We start from the raw sequence: 22,564 nt of genomic DNA on the forward strand, positions 1-22,564 counted from the left end.
ATTTGACAAGCATTTTTTAATTGTTCCTTTTATTCAATCCTTGACTTCTAAGTATTTATGTCTGCTGAAGGATATGGAGAAGTAAACAGACAGTTTTCATACAAAGGGACAGAGATAGAAACACTAATGCTGTCTTAGCCCAGGAGAGGGAAGTCTTCCCAGGCCACAGGACAGGGTAGAATAAATGGGAATTACTCAAGCAAGGAAGGGGAGAAAGGCCTAGTCGGAAGGAGCAGCATATATGAGACTTGAGAATTAAGCTCACAGAACTCCTGGGTACTTTTTGCTAATTTAGCAAAGCCAAATCGTAGCTGGGGGAGTGGGGACAGGATGGGTCAAAGGGTAGTGGCAAAAATAGCACTTTACTCTTTCTTTCTTTAATTGAAGTATGGTCAGTTTACAATGTTGTGTCAATTTCTGGTGCACAACACAATGCTTCAGTCATATATTCGTTTTCATATTCCCTTTCACCATAATTTACTACAAGATATTGAATATAGTTCCCTGTGCTATACAGTATGAACTTGTTTACTCATTGTTTTTTAAACTGCACAAGACCCATGAATGGGTCATTAAAATATATTTTTTGAAAAAGGATGTAATAGAAAATATCAGAATGCTTTATTTGCAATAAGGGTAACTATTGGTATGTGAATCTGTTGTTTTATAATTAAGTGAGTATGTGTGTGTGCATGTGTGTGTGTGTACTGGGTTGCAGTGTGAAATATATTTCTTATTGTGGGACAATGCCAAAAAAGTTTGAAAGTCACTCTACACAGTATAGAACACTTTATTTATAGTTTACAAGGGGCTTTTAGGTATCCCTTTTTCATTATGTGGCCCTGCCTCCATTTTTTATTTGTCATTTATTCATTCCTCAAATGTTTATCAAGCGCACATTTTACGCCCAGTGCTAGGAAACTCTCTGAGAAGAACTCACAGTCTATGGGAGACAGGCAAGTAAAGAGAGAATAACAACTCCTTTTTATCACAATCCTCCAAAGCACTTATTAAAACATAGTGGGCTGTGCATCAGACCTATTGCATCAGAATCTTTGGGTGGGATTCAGAGATCTGCATTTTTAATTAGAGATTCTCAAAAGAGAAAGTCTTATACACATTCAGGTTGAAGAAGATTGATTTCTAGGGTGTATGCTGGAAGCCAACATTGTGCTCAGCCACGTGAATCTTTTTTCAGTTCTTTCAAGGGCCCCAAACCCTTGCCACATAGAGCCTTCCCACATGCTGTTCCCTGGTCCATAATCCTCTCACTCTTCCCTGGCCAATTTTATCCTGTCCAACAGACCTCAGTTTAAATGTCACTTCCTTAGGAAGTGTCCCTAATTCTGAAGGCTTCCGTAGGAGCTTTTGTTATATGCTTCCTTGTGTCAGACACTGAAATTGCTGCTCCCCCTTCAAAAAAGGACTGTTAGGTGAAGGACGGTCAATTGACAGCCTCCAGCTGTTAACTCCTTAAGTTCCACCTCAGCTTTTGAGAGGAGGTTATACTCTTCTCTGATGACCCCAGCCAGTGACTAAGATTGCAGGTGTTACGAACCTGGTCATTTCCATCCAGTGTGGGGTCCTGTATTGTGAAGACTTTGCTCCAGAGCTCCCCATTGTACTGGGAAAGATTTTGGCAGATCTATATCGTGGTTCTCTTGGCTCTCCGTGCACATCCTGCTTCCTCCCCTTTCCTTTCATGGGTTTAACTCCCTAACAAACCTTTGCCTTCCTGACTCCATCTCAGCATATACTTCCTGAAAGATTCAGCTACCACATTTGTCTTGGTGTGGCTGGAAGATAGAGACGGAAGGGGAGAGGCATGAGACCAGGCTGTAGATGTAAGCAAAGCTGGAACATGCAGGGCTTATAGGCCATGCTAAGTGTTTTTCACTTTACTGTTAGAGCAGTTGGAAGTCACTGCATGTTTTCAAGCAGATTGAGGAGTAGTGGGGAAAATGATCAAATGTAAATTTAGAATGACCACTCCTGCTGTTGTGTGTAAGAAGGGCTGGAAGACTGTGAGACAGAAGACAAAGAGGTCAATAGGCAAGCTATTACTTGTGTCTAAGAAGAGGGAGTGGTAGCTTAGACTAGGATGAATCAGAGACAATAAAGATTTGATAGATGTTTAAAAAGTAGAACCTCCAAAATTTGGTATTTTATTGGATGCAGATGGTGAGATAAAATTCAAGGATGCCCAGATTTCTGGCATATTCATATATGTCTATATGCCTGTACCACACTGCCTTATTACTATATTTTTCAAGTAGTTCTTGAAATCAGATAGTCTAAGTCGTCAAGCTTATTTCCTTTTTCAGGATTATTTGGTCCATTCTAGGTCTTTTGCATTTCCATATACATTTATGAAACTGCTTCTCCATTTTTAAACACCACCAACACCAAAACCCTCCCTAAACTGATGAATCCATAGACCAGTGTTGGGAGAATTGGTATCTTAACTATACTGAGTCTTCTGATCCATGAACAAGGTATAGCTCTCCATTTATTTAGCTCTGCTTTAATTTCTCTCAGAAATGTTTTGTAGTTTTCAGGTTACAGGTTTTGCACATGCATTGTTAAATTTAAACCTGAATATTTCATGATTTTTTGATGCTGCTGAAAATTATTTTAAAATTCATTTTCCAATTACTTATTTCTATCACATGCATGGAATTGATCAGGTATTATGAAGGACTGTGAGATTCTCACTATGGGGTTGTTCCAGGGCCCCATGACTGAGTCCTAATTCCAGGAAAGTGGCCTGCAGATTGGAACCCATTGGAACATGGCATTGCATAAAACTGGGTCACTAGAATAGTGTGGATATGCTGGTTTTGGGTGAAGTAAATTGCCTCTAGAGACAGGGTCCCTGTAAAAAAATTTTTTTCAGTACCCCGAACTCCCTAGGGACAGCTCTGATCAGGGGCATGGTTGTCCCCCATAGAGTAGGAGAGAAACAGCATATCAGGGGAGTTCTCTCCTATTGTGATACCATTCATTCTAGCAAGAACCAGCACACACTGTATCTTTCTGTGGCTTGAGAGAAGGGTAGTTCACTATTGTTTCCCACCACTACCACCAACAAAGACTCTGATATGGGTCATTGTAGTAAAATCATTTATTCCAAGGCCACGCTTCATCCTTGGTCAAAAATTTACCCCTTATTTCTATTTAAGTACACATGATAGTATAGCCCAAGTACATTTCAGGGAAAGTGATTCCTTACACCTGCAGCATGCCATCTGTTGCACAAGAATTAGTTATGTAGCTCATGTGTGGTTGGGCCCAGGTGAGTCTTATTCTGACTTTCTATCACATTGAACTTCGGAGACTTTTTTAAGTCTGTGAAGTTGAGATAGGAACCATTATGAAAGGCTAATGTGAGTGTTCTGTTTACTCATGGCTTTTACATAAATTATTCATGCTCTTTTAGGCTAGCAAAATTATTCCCATGTTATTTTAGTATTTCTAATTAACCAAAGTGAACATCACCGATGAGTGGCAGGGACTCTCAACTGAAGGATGCCTTTATGCTGAAATCAGCAGAACTCTGGCAGCAAAGACTCTATGCCTATTCTTCTGCACTGATCGGTAACTTTCTGGATTCTTACCTGCTCTTAGCTTTTGTTCCTGGGAGGTAAGAGATAGTAATTCTTTTTCTAGGACTGAATATGTCTTCAACCTGTATTTTAAAATGTTGATTCTCATAGAACTTTTGGCCACAAGCAAAAAGCAACTGCATTTAACAACAAAGAAATTAGCTGGCTAGGTATTTTCTAGTGAGGAATATTGATGTCCTCATGGTCAGCACTCTACGCCATGTGGATAACATGTTGAAAGGGCATCTGCATGGGTAAATGTGAGAGAGTTATGGTTTGAACTTATGAAGGGTAACGAATTCATAATTTAGTTATAGATTAATGTGGGGAGCTAAATAACATGGTTAAGGGGCCCAGAAAAGATGCATCCTTTAATGTGTAAATCATAGCGTGTGTAACATTAGCCAAAAAAAAGGTATGAACATATTCAGTTCACAGATACAGATGCATTTTTTTTTAAGGCAGATAAAGGCTTATTTTATTGAATGAGTGATCTAGGTAATTGCTGAGGCCACCATGCACAGACGAGATGGGGAGAACTTTATTTCTTGGTCTCTTCCTCCTTAGGCAGAGTCAATGATTTCCTCCTTCTTGGCCTGGAGCTGCTCTTCACAGAGCTTGCATGCTTCCATGGTCTTAGACCTTCGGGCCTCAGCCTGGTCAGCCAGAAGCTTCTTGCGAGTCTTGTCTGTTTTCAGCTTCCAGATGTGTTCCATGACAATCTGCTTGTTTTTGAAAATATTACCCTTCACTTTCAGATACGTCTGTGATACTCATGGTGGTCAATCTTCTTAGATTTATGATATCTTTTGAGCAGCTGGCACAGAATTTCTCTTCATCCTCATTCAGGGTTATGTTCTCAGACATTCGAGCATTGGCAGTACCCTTTCCCCTACCTGTGCCCAAATGCCTGCTTTCCAGGGGGCCACGGTGCTTTTCTGGCACCGAGCCTGGAAATGGACAGTCACAGGCTTCTGGATGATCAGCCCATCTTTGATCAGCTTCCGGATGTGCTGACAGGAGTTGGCATTGGCGATTTCATTGGTCTCACTGGGGTCCAATCGGCCTTTTTTCGCCACAGCAGAGGACACTGGAGATAAGCCTCTTCTGAAGCCTGAGCATACTCGTGGCTGTGGTCTCAGCGGCAAAAGGAAAGCCAGACGCACTTTTTACTCAGAAGTTTTTTATATATTCTTTGATCAATATGTTACTCGTCTATTTTTCCCTCTTCAGACTTCTCATTGTAGCCCAAGAAGAATCAAAAGCTTACTGAAAATACATGATCATTCCTAGAAATTTCACACACCTTGATTATGTTTCTAATGCTGCTTTTCCCATAGCACTAGTTCTCCATTTCTATTTGGACCTAAGCCTCTGCTACTTATCACTAAGAATGGTTGTTGGTGAATCTCAATAGCTGTCTTTTCTTTAAACTCCTCTCTCCCAGATTTTAGCCATGAGTCCAAAATCAGAGTGTTCTTCCTAAATGGGGCAACTGAGATCAGTTAAAACCTATTGGGTTCTGTCTCCTCAAATAAATTCTTTGTCCCCTTATAATTTCAGCATTTAGAAAAGTCATATTGACTTGGGAAAGTGTGATACAACACTTATGCGGACAAGTGGCAAGAGTGGGCAGTGTGTGTTAGTGACAGTGGGATACTGCTTCATGCCACCTACCAGCTGTAGGTGGTGCCAGCAGCCCAGAAGGAAGGACTAGAGGCGAGAACTTCCTGAGCAGTGGTCAGTGTCCTACCATCCCCTTCGTCCTCAGGCAATGAAATTCTTTTTTTAAAATCATAGTTTTATTTTTAATTTTTAAAAATTATTTTAATAGAGATACTGGGGATTGAACTCAGGACCTCCTGCATGCTAAGCACAGGCTCTACCACTGAGCTATACCCTCCTCCCTTCTTTTTTTTAATTAAAAATTTCCCCTTTTTGAGCCTCTTAATTGAGTTAAAAAAGTGACTGATATACAAAAAACTGTACATCGTTAAAGTATACAACTTGATGAGTTTGGAGACAAATATATATATATAGATAGATAGATAGATAGATAGATAGATAGAGATATATATCCATGAAATCATTGCTCAATCAATGCCATAAACATATCTGTCACCTCCAAATAGCAGAACTCAGAGATAACTAGCCTTGTTTTGTTCGAAAACCAGGAAATAACCTGACTGGGGTCAGATGCCTAGCAAAGGAATGTGCATCCTCTGCAAGAACCACCATGATCATACTTGGCTGCCACTAGAACCATAAGTAGGGTCAAATCTCAGTCTACTGTAGGGAGTCTGGTATACAATGTGACCCAGAAAGGAATAGCTAGTATATCAAACAAATTATTACAAGGTTTATTTCATATATAGAGTATAGCAGAAAACTGGGAACATGTTTAGGAGTAGATTCTAAGGATATCAGTCCAAAGAAGGCAAAATTTACCTAGACCAGAAAGAATTCATTGATATGGGGCCACTTCCTAGGGATTCCAGACTTAATGTGTTAATTTATGCAAATAGCTGTTGCTTCTTTGGATGTCCAACCTGTTGGTAACCAAGATGAACAACTAAGCGCTTGATATGGCACTGTTCCTCAGACACCAACTGGTCTCTGGAGGCAGACCAAACACATAAAGCCCCTTCCATTCTGGAAGGGTCAGAAGTTTGTTCTCAAAGGGCTGGGTACCTGTTCTACCCTATTCTAATGGGTTTGTCTGTCCTGTCCACAGACCTCAGCCAGCATTACTACTCAGGGGCTTATGGAATCCCTGAAACACAGCTTGGAATTTCACACAGAATAGCACCTAACCAGGAGCCCCATTTCATAGCAAAAGATGTATCAGAATTATCTGGAGTGATTGTGGAATCCACTGGTTATATCAGATAACACATCATCTGGAAGCAGGCAGCCTCACAGAATGCTGGAAAGGCCTTTTGTAGGAGCATTTGAAGTGGTCATCTCAGAGATAACATTCTGAAGAGATGAGTGCCATCCTTCAAGATGCTGTGTGTGCATCAAATTAAGGACTTCTATATAGTGCTGTGCCTCAGTTAGGAAGGAGACATAGGTCCTGAAGCCAAGGAATAGAAGCAGGAGTGGTCACACTTACCATCATTTCTAGTGACCTTATGGGGGATTTTGTGCTTCCTGTCTCCACAATACTAGGTTCTGCAGGATTAAAGGTCCTGGTCCCCTATGCTGCAAACTACAGCTGCTGCCAGGGCACCAGAGACTTCTTATGCCCAGAGACTAGCAGGTGAGGAGTCACTAACCCTTTAGCAGAAGGAGGTAGTGTTCCTTTTACACAGTGGGGCCAGGGAGAAACACGTAGAACCCAAGAAATCTATTTCAGGCCTCATAGAACTCCCTTGTCCCACTGTAGCTGTGAACAGACACATGAAACAATCCTGACCTGAGAAAAATTATTACCAAGGGCTCAGAACCCTAGGGACTGAAGGTTTGGGTCACACCACTAAGCAAGCTCTGCGGTGACAGCAGAGGGTGGGGCGAATTCAGAACAAATGAGTGGAGGAGGAAGAAGAGAAATGCTACTTGTGCCCCCAGGATCAGTTGTAGCAATGAAGGTCATAGTTCACCCCACCAACTTTCCTGTTCTGAGTTTCCCCTCAGAAAGAGAACTGTGGAAGATCTGTTCCCTGATCCTGCACGGAGAAGTACATCTGTGAGGCAAAAGAGTGGACTGTGGCAACCATCAAAATGCTCTTCTCAGATCGCATTTTATTGACCATCTTGACTGCTGTGCTCTAAAATCCATCCCTGCATCCACCCAGAGGCCATAGTTTCCACAGGGTGCTCTCCTGACTGAGTGTGGAAGGGGAACTGAGGCAGGCCTGCTCCTGGGAGATGCAGGACTCTTCTCATGGGTGACATGGTTTGTCTAACTTTCTTAGAACTGCACTGCAGCCTAAGACTCTTCAATCAACCTTCCTTCCTTTCCTTTTTCCTTCACCTGCATAGAGTTCTGATGGTTCTCACAGTCTTCCCTAGTTCATAGCTCCCTCCCCACGTTCCTTATCAAGCATAACTTCTAATAAAGCTCTTATACATCGAATCCTTCTTTACTAACATACACCCCAAATGTCCATCAAAGGGAGAATGGATAAAGAGAGAATGGACATGTGGTTCATTTGTATAATGGAATACTACTCAGGATTAAAACAGAACAAACTGCTGATATGTGGGAATAACATAGATGACTCTTAGAAACATGCTTAGTGACAAAAGACAGATAATTCATACTATATGACTCTTTTAAATGAGTAATGTGTATCTCTAGGGGGATGCACATTGACTGGAAAAGGATACAAAGGAACTTTATGGAATGACAGAAATATTCTATATTTTGATATGTGTGGTGGCTTCATGGGTGTGTATGTATGTAAAGAGTCATTAAGCTGTACACTTAGGATTTGTGCATTTTAATGCATGTAAATTATACCTCATAAAGTACCAAAAAATAGTAAAGGAGATTTATTGGTTCATGTAAGTGGATGTTGATAGGCATAGAGAATGTTAAGTAGGTTTGATTCAGCTGTTCAACAATGCCATCAAAAATCTAGTTATTTTCCATCTTTCCCATAAGACTTCTAGTGTGTCAGCTTCAATTCAAGCTTGGCTTACGCGTGTATTCATCGCATGCTACCAACAATCTCCTTTTCTGTGTCAGAGCACTCAGAAAATAACCTCCACAAGCTCTCTTCAAAGAATGAGAACATTCTTTCCTGGATGGTGCCAGCAAGCCACATGTCTCATTGGCCTAATGGGTTATGCCCATTCCTGAACCAATCCCTATGACAAGGGAAATGCCATATACTGAATGACTTACAACTGCGTATCCCTGAATGAATCACTTTAAAATGAGGTGAGGGATTACTACAATCCATTAGACAAGTTGGGGCTTACCCTTGGAGCTAAATTCCTCTAATTTTATGGTAGCTCTGTACTATAAGAAATATGGCAGAGTTGGGTAATAGGTCCAATCAATTCAATATTGTTTTAATCTTGGTTTTCCTTTGCATTTCCCAAATATCTTTCCCATCCCCAGTTCATCCAGTATTTGATGTATACCCAAAGTTAGCATTATCATCGAGCAGTGGTGTACATCATCTATATTTTGAAATGGAAACCGGAATAAAGTCCATTATTAAATAAATGAATATGGGTTGCATATAGTTTATTTGTCAAATGATGCCTAAATCCTCATCTCCGAGTCTCACTGTATCTCTCACCCCCATCTCACCACTGATTTTTGTTCCATTCCTGAGGGGTTGAGGATGTTCCACAAATGCAATTTTAAAGATTTGTTTTCAAGGCTGGCTCACAGTTTCCCTGACATCAAAAGAGCTGTCGTAAAATGTCATGTATTCTTCCTGGTCATTAATTTTGGTATTTGTGTTTTCACCCTGGACATTGCAATGCTATAAAAGAAGTATCTTTAGACTTCAGTCTCTTTGAAATGGGTCAATTCTCTCACCAGAGGAGAGAGATCAAACAGGGTAATACAGGCCTAGAGTCACTGCCCATATGGTACATTGGTGAGAATTAGAAAGGCACCCAAATGCAACCCTTTAGGTGCAGGGCTAAGCAGATGGAGTGCAAGCTGGATTTCTGCCCCATGCATGGTTGTCATATGTCCTCTGCAGGACTTTACCACCTCCTTCTCACATGTTGCCGAAGCCTTCTAACTCATCCTCTGCCTCCAGACTCTTATTCTCCTCTCCACTGACCCTGCACACATCTGTCCAATTAATCTTCCTAAAACACTGCCTTTTATAATGTTACTCACCTGCTCAAAACACCTTTATGCCTAAGAGAACTCAGATTCCTGAGGTCAGTAGTGTAAAGCTTTTCCCAATGTCCCTCAAGTCTCCTCTATAGTCTTTTCCTGCTACTTCTCACCACAGTCTCTCTCTGGCAGTTTTTGAAGTGCTTGCTCTTCCCAACCACATTTTACATATTCCCCAAAGTCTTATACGCCATGTTATTACCATCTGTATTTATATATTTATATGTTTATTTGTTTAATGTCTGTTTCCCAAACTAGACTGTGAGCTCCACATTGTATGTTGACTTTTGTATTTAAAGTATTGGAACAATAATGCTAACATCAACAAACCAGTATTATTTTAATCAGAACCAATGTTTAGGATAATCTTGAAAAGAGCCGGCAGATGTCAACAGTGGTCCCACAGAGCTCTCAATAACACTACGAACCTCTGTATTTACTCCACACAAGCCGCATATCAACCTGGCCTGATTTTGGGTCTCATTATTATTCCACGTGCTGATATTTCCAGTGTGTTATGGTTTCTTTCTTAACACAAGTCACTGCTGCTTTCCCTTTTCATCTTTCTACTCCTTCACCTTCCTCTTGTTCTTGCCATCTTTTTCCTTCTTTTCTTAAATTTCATTGTTTGACTAAAGCCAATGGACTAATTCTCATGCTTTACTGAGAAATCTAATTGCTTATTCCTTTCTAAGTTAATGAATCAATAGTCCCTTTCAGGCCAAATTTGAGTCCCTGTCCAGGAGAGAGAACATATATGGTCACTTTGATTCTATTCTTACAAAATACTTTGGTGAGACAACTATGGTGTAAAAAGGAAGCTTCACTGGGACTCAGAATTCAACAACATGAATTTGAGTTCTGATTCTGTCACTCACTTGCTACTGACTTTGATCAAGACAATTTTTCTGAGCATTTCTTCATAGATAAAGTAGGGATAAAGATTCTTGCCAATTGGGGATGAATAATAGAGTTACCAAGCAGCACTTAGGGCCCACATGGAATTAGAATGAAATTAGTATTCTTGGGCAGCACGATTCAGTAAATTTTCTTCAGCAATGCTTTATTTCCTAGCTGAAAACTGTAAAGCACTGTATCAATTTTAAGTATAATTATTATTATTAGATGTCCTTACCTCCTTATCTTCCTATAATTTCCTCTGTATCAATTCCTGGTCCCAGCTCAGGTTCACATATGGTTTCTTTAATTCTTAATGCTCAGACTATCTTAAGCAGCCTAATATCCTTCATTATATTTAACTTATAATGCCTCACAAATAGTAGCTTATTTATTTATATTATTTATCTTATATTTGTTTAAAAATGGTAGATATACCATAAAACACAAAATGTAGCTTCATGGCCTATCAAAAAAAAAATCACCCTGCTACTTTAAGGTACCATAGGGATGTAATTAAATATTAATTGTATCATTTTTAAGGAACACTAGGGCAGAAGCACTTTATTCAGAGAAATTTCTCTTTGCCTACTTTCATCTGAATTGAGGCCACTACAACTCATAACCAGATTATTGGGATAGGTACTTAAGAGGTTTCTATGTTTCCTTTTCTCCCCTTTGAATGGATTCTCCACATCACAGCCAGATTATTCATTCATTCATGAAACATTTATTGAGACTCTATTAAGTGCTAAGTACAAAGCACATACTAATGGGGGAAAAGATATAAAACACATAGGTTATATTCAGTATTATCACACTATATAGATGTCTAACAACCTTCACTGTCTTGGTTCCCCATTGCCTGTTCTGTAAACTCAACTTCAAATTCCTTAACCCAGCATTTAATATTATCCATAAGTTGGCTTTAAAAGATCTTTCTAATCTTTATTTCTCATTTTTGTAGCCAAACAGATTTATTTTTAACTGTTCCATGAATGTTTTATTCCTACTCATTCTCCAAGATCTAAATGAAATAAGACTACAGTAGTTTCTTCTCACAATTTCTACTCAAAGAAGTCTTTCTTCTGATTCCCCAAATAATTACTGCTTTTTCAAATTACTTGACAATCCTCTGAAGCAATTATTTTTTTTGTATTATTTCAGTCTTTTTTGTTATTTAACTTTTCACATGTTTCATCTTATCTCACTAACTAGATGTTAAGCTACCAGAGGTGAAATTGTTTGTTAAACAAGTAACATGTTTAATATTTTTGTATTTTAAATTAAAATTATATTTTTAATATTCTAAATTAAATAAAGTATTTTTTAAAATTAAAAAAATGACCAATACACTGGGATAGCTACATTGGAACATAAATTGTCAGCATTTAGCAAAACCAGAAGTATTAATATCTTATATCAGTAATTCCATTCTGGCTATGTCCCAAGGAGAAATTCTAAAATAAATACACAAGGAGATCCAGACAAAGATGTTCATTATAGTACTGAGTGTTCATTGAAGTACTGTTTGCAATAATTAAAAATATTGGAAACAACCTAAATGTCCATCATTAGTGAGATAAATAAATACATAAATATGTAAATAACCACTAATATTTATTGAGTACTTAATTACATGCTAGGTACTATTCCATGCAATTCACATACATTAATTCCAAAACAACCTAATTAAGTAAAAACTCTTACTATCCTCATTTTATAAATTAGAAAGCTGAAGCATAGAGGGTTTAAGTCACTTCTTTATATAGCTAACAAGTGCTAGGCTTTAAAAGAAAATGTGATATATTCTTAAAATGGAATATTTTGTACCACTTAAAAGAAATGATTATTGTGTATCAGTATGCACAGGAAAAAGAAAGATACCAATATGATGGTAGGCAGCTGGGATACCATGTAATTAAATAAAATATATACAAAACAATGTTACATATGCACATACACATAATTTAAAAATAGACTCCAAATTCAGATTGTACTTGCTCCCCGGGATGCTATACAGAGGTGGTAAAAGTGGACTTCTGATATACTGATATATTAAGTGGTAATTATTAAGGCTGAGTGGTGAGTATATGGGTATAGGTCACTTTTCTGTAAAGTTTAGTATCCTCAAAATAAGGAAAAAGCACCTAGTTAAATCAAACTCATGAGAAAGAAATTTGTCTCAATAAATATGTTTAAGTAACATTTTTTCCTATGTCCCAACCTCTATTAACCATATTTTCCAGCAGTTGAGTAAATCAGAGTAACATATTCATTGATTCAGAAAGCAATTTTTTAATTCTTATTTTTTTATTAAAATGTAGTCAATTTATAATGTTAATTTCAGGTGTACAGCAGTAGTTCAGTCATACATGTACATATTTTTTCAGATTCTTTTCCATTACAACTCATTACAAGAAATTGAGTATAGTTCCCTGTGCCATACAGTAGGTCCCTGTTGTTTATCTGTTTTATATATAGTAATGTATATCTGTTAATCCCAGACTTCTCATCTATCCCTTCCCCTCTTCGCTGCTGGTAACCATAGTTTGTTTTCTATGTCTGTGAGTCTATTTCCAGTTTGTAAATAAAATTTGTATTTTTATTTTTTTAGATTCCACATGTAAGCGACATCATATGATATTTGTCTTTCTCTGTCTGACTTATTTTACTCAATATGATAATCTCTAGATCCATCCATGTTGCTGCAAATGACATTATTTCATTCTTTTTTATGGCTGAGTAATAGTCCATCATACCCATATGTATCTATCTATATACCACATCTTTATCCATTCATCTGTCAATGGACATTTAGGTTGTTTCCATGTCTTGGCTATTATAAATAGTGCTGCTGTGAACATTGGGGTGCATGTGTCTTTTTGAATTATATTTTTCTCCCAGTATATGCCCAGGAGTAGGATTGTTAGATCATATGTTAAGTCTATTTTTAGTTTTCTAAGGAACCTCCATACTGTCGTCCATAGTGGCTGCACCAATTTATATTCCCACCAACAGTGTAGGAGTGTTCCTTTTTACACACACCCTCTCCAGCATCTTCAGAGTAACATATTCATTGATACAGAAAGCAAATTTTTTTGAGCATCTTCTACGTGCATGCATTATGGCAAGTGTTACAGATAAGTCATAACATAGAAATATTTTCTGCCCTTACATAGCTCGTAATCTGACTAGTCAGGGAGAAAGGCATTAAAGGAATACTCACCCCCAAAATAAACTCTGATAAGTTCTAGGAAGGAAAAGAATATGTGCTGTGAAAGTCTAGAATTGTGGTACCAGATTTAAGGGGGAGTAGGGATTATGCTATTTCACAATAATCCATTTAGATTTTTACAGATAGAAATCCACTTACAGATATAAACATTCATCGAGTACCTACTATACTGAATAAGGATTAAATTTTAATTATTTCTAATAAATTATATTATAGGTATTATTGCTAGCCCCCTTTTACAAATGACTTGAGTCATGATTAGCGTCACACAAGTAGCAAGTGTGATTCACATCCAATTCTGATTCTATAGCCTATGATCCTTCTGAGATTATAGCAAAATCAAACTACTTTGGCTCCTGTCCATCTCCAACCATTTACTAGATTCTTATTCTTTGCTTCTTATTCTTATTTTGTACTATAATCTAGAACTTGCTGATTTTGAAGGGAGAATGCAAATGAAGGAACTCTCTTAATACAATTCTTGGAACATTTTAAACTTTTAGAAATTAGTTTATCAGCAGATTTGAAATAATAAGTTTTCTTGTCTGAGCAGAAGACTGTCGCTTACAACTCTGTTGTTTATGGAGGAGTCAGTGGTGAAATTGCCATTCTTGAGCATCCACTGTATGTCAGGGAAGGATAAATTATGGAGAAGAAAATAGGCATGATCCTTGCCCTCACAGAGTTGATAGTCAATTGGGCAGTCAGATTTTACACAAATGTAAAAAATATGTGTGCAACTTGTTAAACTAATATGAAGATGTAGAAAGACTAGGTCAGGTAAGGAAAACAAAAAAAACCCCTAATTTTTAATTTTTGTTTTAATTCTTTTTATTGAAGTATAGTTGATTTACAATGTTGTGTTAGTTTCTGGTATATAGCAAAGTGATTCAGATATATATATATACATATATATATTCTTTTTCAGATTCTTTTCTATTATTTTATTACAAGATATTGACTATAGTTCCTTGTGCTATACAATAGGACCTTGCTGTTTATCTCTTTAATGTACAGTAGTATCTGCTAATCCCAAACTCCTAATTTATCCCACCCTCACCTTCCCCTTTGGTAACCATAAGTTTGTTTTCTGTGTGAGTTTGTTTCTGTTTGTAAATAAAGTTAATTGTATCATTTTTTAAGTTTCCACATATAAGTGATATCATATATTTGACTTTGTCTGATTTACTTCACTTAGTATGATAATCTCTGTGTCCATCCATGTTGCTGCAAATGGCATTATTTCATTCTTTTTTCTGGCTGAGTAACATTCCATTATATCTATATCTATATTTCACATCTTCTTTATCCATTCATCTGTTGATGGACACTTAGTTTGCTTCTATGTGTTGGCTGATGTAAATAGTGCTGCTATGAACCTTGGGGGTGCACGTACCTTTTCAAATTAGAGTTTTCTCAGGATATATGTCCAGAAGTGGGATTGCTGGATGATATGATAATTCTATTTTTATTTTTTAAAGGAGCTTTCACATTGTTTTCCATAGTGGCTCCACCAATTTACATTCTCACCAACAGTGTAGGAGGGTTCCCTTTTCTCCACACCGTCTCCAGCATTATTTGTGGACTTTCTGATGATGGGCCTTCTGACCGGTGTGAGGTGATACCTAATTGCAGTTTTGACTTGCATTTCTCTGTTGAGCATCTTTTCATGTTCCTATTGGCTATCTGTATGTCTCCTTTGGAAAAATATAAAAGGCCTAATTTAGACTGAAGGCAGGGGATCAGAGAATTCTACCAAAAACTACACGAAGGGTGTTTGTTTCCTAGGATGCAAGGTGCATCCAAAACCCTACAAAGCTGCAGCCACCGTGGCAGTGAGACCCTGGCGCCTCATTGTCAAGTCAGCGGCTGGTGCTACTCCGCCTGGCTCTGGAGGGAATCGCCAACTTAATTCCACATTGCTGTGGCGTAAGTAGTTTTCATCACTGGAACTTTCCAGTTTTTTCCTAGTGTCTTCCTAACGTCTTTCTGTCAGGTCCCCCGCTCGGCTGTGACCGCCTCCAGTCTCCTCTACCGAAGGAGCCTGATTTTGAGTTTTCTGTTTCCCTGCCCCGCAAGCCTAGCACTCCACCGCGGCTCCTTGCCTAGCTCACGCACTTGGCCGCACAGTCCACCCCTCACCTGCCAAGCGGCAGGTGGGCTGCAGGCACGCGGGATGGCGAGGGTGTCCGGCGCTCCTTGCCCCTAGGTGGCCCCTAGGTAGCTGTCGGCCCAGCGCAAGCGCTCGGCGCGCGTTCTGGGTCATCTGCGCCCGGCGCGCGCCCCGGCCTGCGCTCGCTCCCGTCCCTCCTCGCGTTCGCGGCTGCTGGGACAGCGCGCGCCGCCTCCTGCTCGTATCTCCGCCCGCCCCCGTCGGCCCTCGCGGCGCGCGCACCGGCCGGGCCCAGGCTCCCCACTCGGGCCGGCCGGCTCGCGGGTTTACTCGCCCCGCCCCCCAGGCGCCGCAGCTGGGCGCTTGCGCGGGGCGCGTGGCCGTGGCTGGGGTCTCCGCCGCAGCCGGTGCCGCCGTCGCTGCCGCCGCCTCAGTCAGTCAGTCCCCAGCAATGGCGGAAGGAGGTGAGCGAGAGGACCTGCTCTCGCCGCCGCCGGTCTCTCCGGCCAAGCGCCTGTGCTCGTGGCCCAGCCCGCAGGCTCACCACCCTCGCGGTTCGCCGGGGGCGACCAGCGGCGGGGTTGGGGGCGTCGGCGGCAGCTGCCTGCCCCCAGGGGCCCGCCCCCACCTGCAGCCCGAGTCCTTGCTGGACTGCGCCGCCAAGACGGTGGCGGAAAAGTGGGCGTACGAGCGGGTGGAGGAGCGCTTCGAGCGGATCCCGGAGCCCGTGCAGCGCCGCATCGTCTACTGGTCCTTCCCGCGGAATGAGCGGGAGATCTGCATGTACTCCAGCTTCCAGTACCGCGGCAGCCCTGGCGCCGGCGCGGCTGGCGGCGCCGCGGGGGCTTCGCCGGCCGAGGAGGGGCCGTCGCCACCCCCCGGGGCCGCCGCTCCGGCCGGCTCCGCCCCCGGAGCCGCCGCGACGGGGGCTTCCCCCGGGCTGGGCTCAGGGGTCGGAGCGGCCGGTGGCGGTGGCGGCGAGGGGCTCCCGTTCCGCCGGGGCATCCGTCTGCTGGACAGCGGCTCCGTGGAGAATGTGCTGCAAGTCGGTAGGTGCTCGCTCGGCTCCTCTCGAGTCCCAGTCCTCCTGTTCCGCAGGTACGGTCTCTTTGCACGAGCCCTGCTGAGACCCCGGCTTTCTGCCCAACTCCTCTTCCCCTGCCGAAGGACAAACTAGTCACATAAAAAACTTTTCTCAACATTTTGTTCAGGTCCACTGCTGCTCTTTCCCCCACTAGCCTTCTACCCCCACTTCTTTTTGTTTGAAGAACGAATAGGTCTCTTCACTCTTCATTCTGCACTCCGCACCAAACCGAAAAGGATGGAGAGGTGTGCCTTTTGGGATGTAATAATTTCTGAAATGCTTTTTTCTGATTGAACTTTAGAGAGGAGAGAATTGTTAGTGAATCTGGAGCAAGCGATCTTAGGAGGAATGTTTGAGGGGCAGGCTGTCAGAGGCAATTTAGTCTCTGCAGATTGAAGCTGGTATAATTAACTTTAAAAATGGAAAAAAGATCAACAAAATAGTGTGCATTTCAGACAGTTTTAATTATCTGCTTTAATATTTCCCACCCGGACCAGTGATACTTGGGAATCTAGGCTGTGGACTTAACAATAACCGAAGATGAAAATGTGACAGCTTCTCTTCTCCACACCCCCACCCAAGGAAAAAAAAAGGCACACAATCTGGAGTGGGGGTGGGGTCTGTCTTCCTTGTCAGACAGGGGTAAATCAAAAGCTGGTCACGTTGGGTTTTTCAAATGCTTCTCATTTAACAAGTCTTCGTATTTGCTTTTGTTTTATCTTTTTGTGATAAGATGAAAAAGATTTCTTTTTCTTTTACTCCTCTAGAGCATCTAGTCAGTTTGTTCATCTTATTAAATATACAAATACAGTACTCCTGATGTGTGGAATGGTTAGGGAGAAAGGGAAAAAAATGACATTGTTTAACATTGACTTGCTATGTGGGAAATTAAAACACTGATTTTTTTTTTCTATTTGAGTTATTATAGCATTCTGGAGGTGCACATTATCTTTATGCATTTTATTGTACTGTATATGTTCATATTTATTGAAAAATACTGATTTTTGAAAGGAGTTGGACAGAGGTTGTTTTTAGAATTAAGCCCAGGAACACACATACACACAAACCCCAAACATCTAGCTGTCTTCTCCTCAGGTAAAACTGAGATATTTGAAATTTCTTTTCTTTTGAAGAGTAGTACATTGTGGTGTTTCATCTAAAGTAATCTACTTCTGATTATTAAGAATCATTGAATCCTGTTTCTTTTTACAACAACTGTATACCACAACTTGTTTTGCAAATGTGAAATATAAATTTATATGAATTTATCCTGTGTCAAAATACAGTGACAGTGGATTGAGAAAGTTTGGTTTATCCGAGGCTAATCCTTTATGTATTTGTGTGTATTTTTGAAATGATGAATTGAATAATCAGATAATTCAGGTATATAGCTTTAACACTGAAACACTGAAAACATGAAAATAAATATTGGCATTTCTTTGTTAGTCTGTAAACCTTGTTCTTTGTGTGAGTTTACATCACTTAACTTTTAGATTCTTGTTTAAAATATTTTGAATTGAAAAGTATTAATTTAAGTAGTAATTTTTTGATAAGAGATACTGAATTCGAAAGAATTTTCAAACTTTAAGGGGGCAAATGAGGAAGAGGAAGAATTTTAAGGACGTATATTTTGAAAGTGACTATAATGTCAAGTTACAGATGAAATCAGATTTGGTGGGTGAGCCAGGTCATGTTTAAATCAGGTATTTTTCTTTCATAATATGGTAGTTGGTGAGCTTATTAGGGTGATGAGCTCTTGTATGATAGTTTTGGGGATTGGAGAAAGGACACATAAGCATATTTTCTGATTCTTACTTTGGATTTCATATATAAAGGTAAAAGAATGAATTAATCACTTATAAGTAATGCTATTTGAGAACCATGAGTTGTGTAATCTTTATTTTTCTGACCTTAATTTATGCTAATAAATGTGGAAAAGAAGAATATTACATTCTGTATCATTCTGAGTTCTGTATCTTGGCATGAACCATCTTTTAGTATGTAAAGTTAGAGACCTATCCTTCATCTCTTAAACTTATAATGAGCGTATGTGACTTAATCTAGATGATAGGATGATAGGATTGCTAAGAGATGAGTGAGAAAGTGATTTGTATATAGCAAGATAGTAAGCATGTTCTTCACTTCACTTCACTTCACTTCACTTCACTTCAAACTCAGTTTAATTACTCACTGGTACTATGAAAAATTTTATGTATTTCCTTATTATATACATTATATACATTATAACCTCAGAATTGGGAGATTTCAAAGGCTGATGCTTTAGGAAGGAAAGGAGGTTAAAGTATTTCTGTAACAACATCCTTTTAAAGAAAAGATTTGTAAGGTGATTTAAATGAAGAAAAGATGATCTTACAATGAAAATAAATAAATAAATTTAGAAATAAAACAGCACAACATAAAATAAAAAATTTGAAGGAAAATAGGGGTTCAGAGTCTTTAAGGCATTAGCCTTCTGTGACTCCATTTGCCTGGCACAGCAGTAAAGCTGTTCTTTTCTAATTCTACCCCCCCCAAAAAAACCTCGATGGAAAGTAAATTAGACAAAAACAAGAAAAACTTACACAAAGAGCGGTAAATTTGGTAACTTCTGAGTACTTTCCACATGGAATCTGGTAATGGGAAGTCAGGGACTAGTTGAAAAGCAAATGCTGTATAGAAAACATCAGATTTTGAATCAGAACTAAAACTTTCCCAGCTTGGTGTGAACAAATGGGAGAACTCTAGGTTGTTATGCTCAAAGGATACATTTCTTTTAAATGACAGTACTGAATCAGAAGTATTGTTCCTTTCAAAAGGGGAAAATTGTAAATTAGTCTTTTCATGGACATCTATAAGTTTGAGGCTCTATGAATAGAATTACAGTCTGATCTGTCAGTATTATGAAGGTAATAGAGTTCAGATGTTTTAGCACCTGCATTTTTAACCTGTTTAAGAAGCCCATGGGAATCGTGGTAGTATAAACCTTGGGAAAATACTTACTCAGGAGTCTGCAGATGATATAAGAATGGACAACTATAATTTACTAATAATTTTAAGATGTTGAACCTTTTTTGCTATCCATTATGTTTTAAGTTAACTTCTCTCTGGTAAAACTTAAAGGAGGCTTGTGCCTTCTCAGGGAAATCTGAATTGAATGAGGTAAAAGAAGCATTAACATTTTTCTCTTGTAAATGCAGAAATATTATATTTATTTGAATATTTAGATTTTCAAAAATTGGGGAAAGCATACAGGGGCCTACAGTTTTGGTATATCTTAAGTATGTAAGTTTTTATCCAGAAATTATTATTATAGATTCTGATACCTGACTTCAACAAAGCCCCATATTTTTAGCCTACAGATTTTCTAATAAACACATAATTTGTATGTAGATAGTCTTCAAGACTAGAGCCACAATGCTAAGTACTACCTTATGTGGAAGAAGTATAATTAAAAAGTCAATGATAATAAAAAGGTCCATTTCAGGAAGTTACCCACAGCTTAAACATTAAGTAGTAAGTTTAAATTATGAGCACTTGTATATTATCAATAAACATCTGTGGAATTTTTCTATAGTACAACTTTTGTGAAATGCAGCAGTTAACAAGTATTACAGTTGCTGATTTTTATAAGTAATTTGTTTTTAATCTGTACATTTGGGGGAATGAAAGATATCCTGACCTAAAAAGCTTTTTGGCATTGTGTGTGAGTTACAATAGATATAAAATCATAATAAAATTTATAAATTTTTATAATTAATATAAATAAAAATAAATTAAAAATTTATAAAATATAAAAATAAAAATTGTAGAATAGATAAACAAGATTACACTGTATAGCACAGGGAAATATACACAAAATGTTATGATAAATCACAGAGAAAAAAATAAAAAAAAATAAAATTTCCATGTGGGGAAAAATGGTTTAATTTATATATAGATATTCCAGCACAGAAAGCTGCTGCATACCTTTAAGGGATAAGTGGTAATATTTTTTAGAGTAGAAACTTACCAAGTTTTAACAAATTTGAAGGCAGTTACTGTTTTCTTCCCTTTTGAATTCTTCCTGCTAATTATCTTGCTTTGCTGCAAGGATTCCTAAATATTGTTGCCTCTTTTTAAAAAAATTTTTAAATTTGTTTAGGGGGGAGTTAATTAGGTTTATTTATTTATTTATTTATCTTTTTAATAAGGTACTGGGGATTGAACTCAGGACCTCATGCATGCTAATCAAGCTCTCTACCACCCTCCCCACAAAACTTACCAAGTTTTAAAATCACATTGCTCTTTCTTTTTAAGCAATGAGTTGTCTGCTCCCTCCACTCCAGTACATCACTCACACATCTTAATATTCCATAAATGTTTGTTGAATAGTGAATGTTTAGTGGACTTCTCAGTGTTCTAAAACTAAGAGAGGGAGGGAGAGAGAGAGAGAAAGATACTTAATTTTTATAATGTGTGTAGTGTTAGAAGATACGGGAAAATCTCCAAACTTGTGCATTTAATAAGCTGATAGCAGTAAGTTGTATGAGTGTTACACGTGTTTATCTTTTATGTTGACTATTTTGTGTGAAGAATGTTGATATATCAATTTCTTCAAATCAGAGCTAGATGAATTCTTATTGAAGGTGATTTTCTCAAGGGTAGAGCTTTAGATTTTAAAGTTAATAAACCAAAGATAGTAGATTTTTAGAGGCTATCTTTATTTAGGAATTAAAAAATGTATTATTGAAATGTGAGTAGAAAATCTAAATTTTGAAGAGAAAGGGCTGGAAATTTACTTATGCCTATATGAAACAGTTTTACTGTTCTTATTTCAACAATGACTATTAAAAATCAAGACATTAACCATCAATATCTTATGGTTGATGGTCATGTTAATATATATATACACATGTGTTAAAATATATAAAACTATATATTTGACCCAAAAAAGTCAAATTTACTGTATTATTTTAGAAAATAATTTTTAAAAATCAAGACATGAATATGTCAGTAAATTAATGTACAAGAGAGACTGAAAATTCTGTGTTAGTTTCCCATGGCTGCTGTAACAAACTGCTGGAAACTGGGTGGCTTACAACAACAGGAATTTACTGTCCTGAAGTTCTGGAGGGTAGAAGTCTGAAATCAAGGTATCAACAGGGCTATGCTCCCTCTGAAACCTATAGGGGAATCCTTTCTTGCCTCTTCCTAGCTTTTGGTGACTTGCCAGGAGTCTTTGGCATTCCTTGGCATACAACTGCATAACTCCAATCTCTGCCTTCATTGTCACATGGCATGCTTCCTATGTGTCCCTGTCTACACATGACCATTTTATAAGGACAGCAGTCATATTGGATTAGGAGCCCACCCTGCTCCAGTATGACCTCATTTTAACTAATTACACGTGCAACAACCCTACTTCCAAATGTTCCGAAGTACTGGAGCAGTTAGGACTTCATAACAATCTTGGAAGGGCACAGTTCAACTCATAACAGCTTCTCATACTTGTTACTTGTATAACAGAGTTTCATGTGAATTTTAAACTTTTACACATTTGATATGGCTTAAATTAGAAATTACCACATTCTCTTTATTAGGTAAGCATGATTTCAATTTAATTGATTCAATTTGCATGATTATTTAATGTTTTTTAATACATGTGTAACTTTTTTTTTTTACAAATAAGTGGTCATTTAAAGGTTAAACCTGTCATTGTTCTTTATAAAAATGATGACCGTACAGTATAGCACCCAGGATATACATGCATGGATGAACAGATTACTCTGGGTCTTTTATTTATGCATTTGTAGCTCATCTATAGAAATAGGTAACC

The 22,564-nt window shown here is 38.6% G+C and overlaps 1 protein-coding gene and 1 pseudogene across 1 annotated transcript in view; one reads left to right on the forward strand and one right to left on the reverse strand.

Annotated features, from left to right (window-relative positions):
- Positions 1-4,146: 4,146 nt before the first annotated feature.
- Positions 4,147-4,727, reverse strand: LOC102530681 (large ribosomal subunit protein eL19-like; annotated as a pseudogene).
- Positions 4,728-15,860: 11,133 nt separating this feature from the next.
- Positions 15,861-22,564, forward strand: part of ZSWIM5 (zinc finger SWIM-type containing 5) — a 136,594-nt gene continuing 129,890 nt past the window's right edge. The window contains exon 1 of the mRNA XM_006200408.3: positions 15,861-16,714. Coding sequence (XP_006200470.3) covers positions 16,117-16,714 — 598 coding nt within the window. The 5' untranslated portion in view covers positions 15,861-16,116. The remainder of the gene's footprint in view (positions 16,715-22,564) is intronic.

The sequence above is a fragment of the Vicugna pacos genome, chromosome 13 (assembly GCF_048564905.1).
Source record: "Vicugna pacos chromosome 13, VicPac4, whole genome shotgun sequence".
Taxonomy (NCBI): domain Eukaryota; kingdom Metazoa; phylum Chordata; class Mammalia; order Artiodactyla; family Camelidae; genus Vicugna; species Vicugna pacos.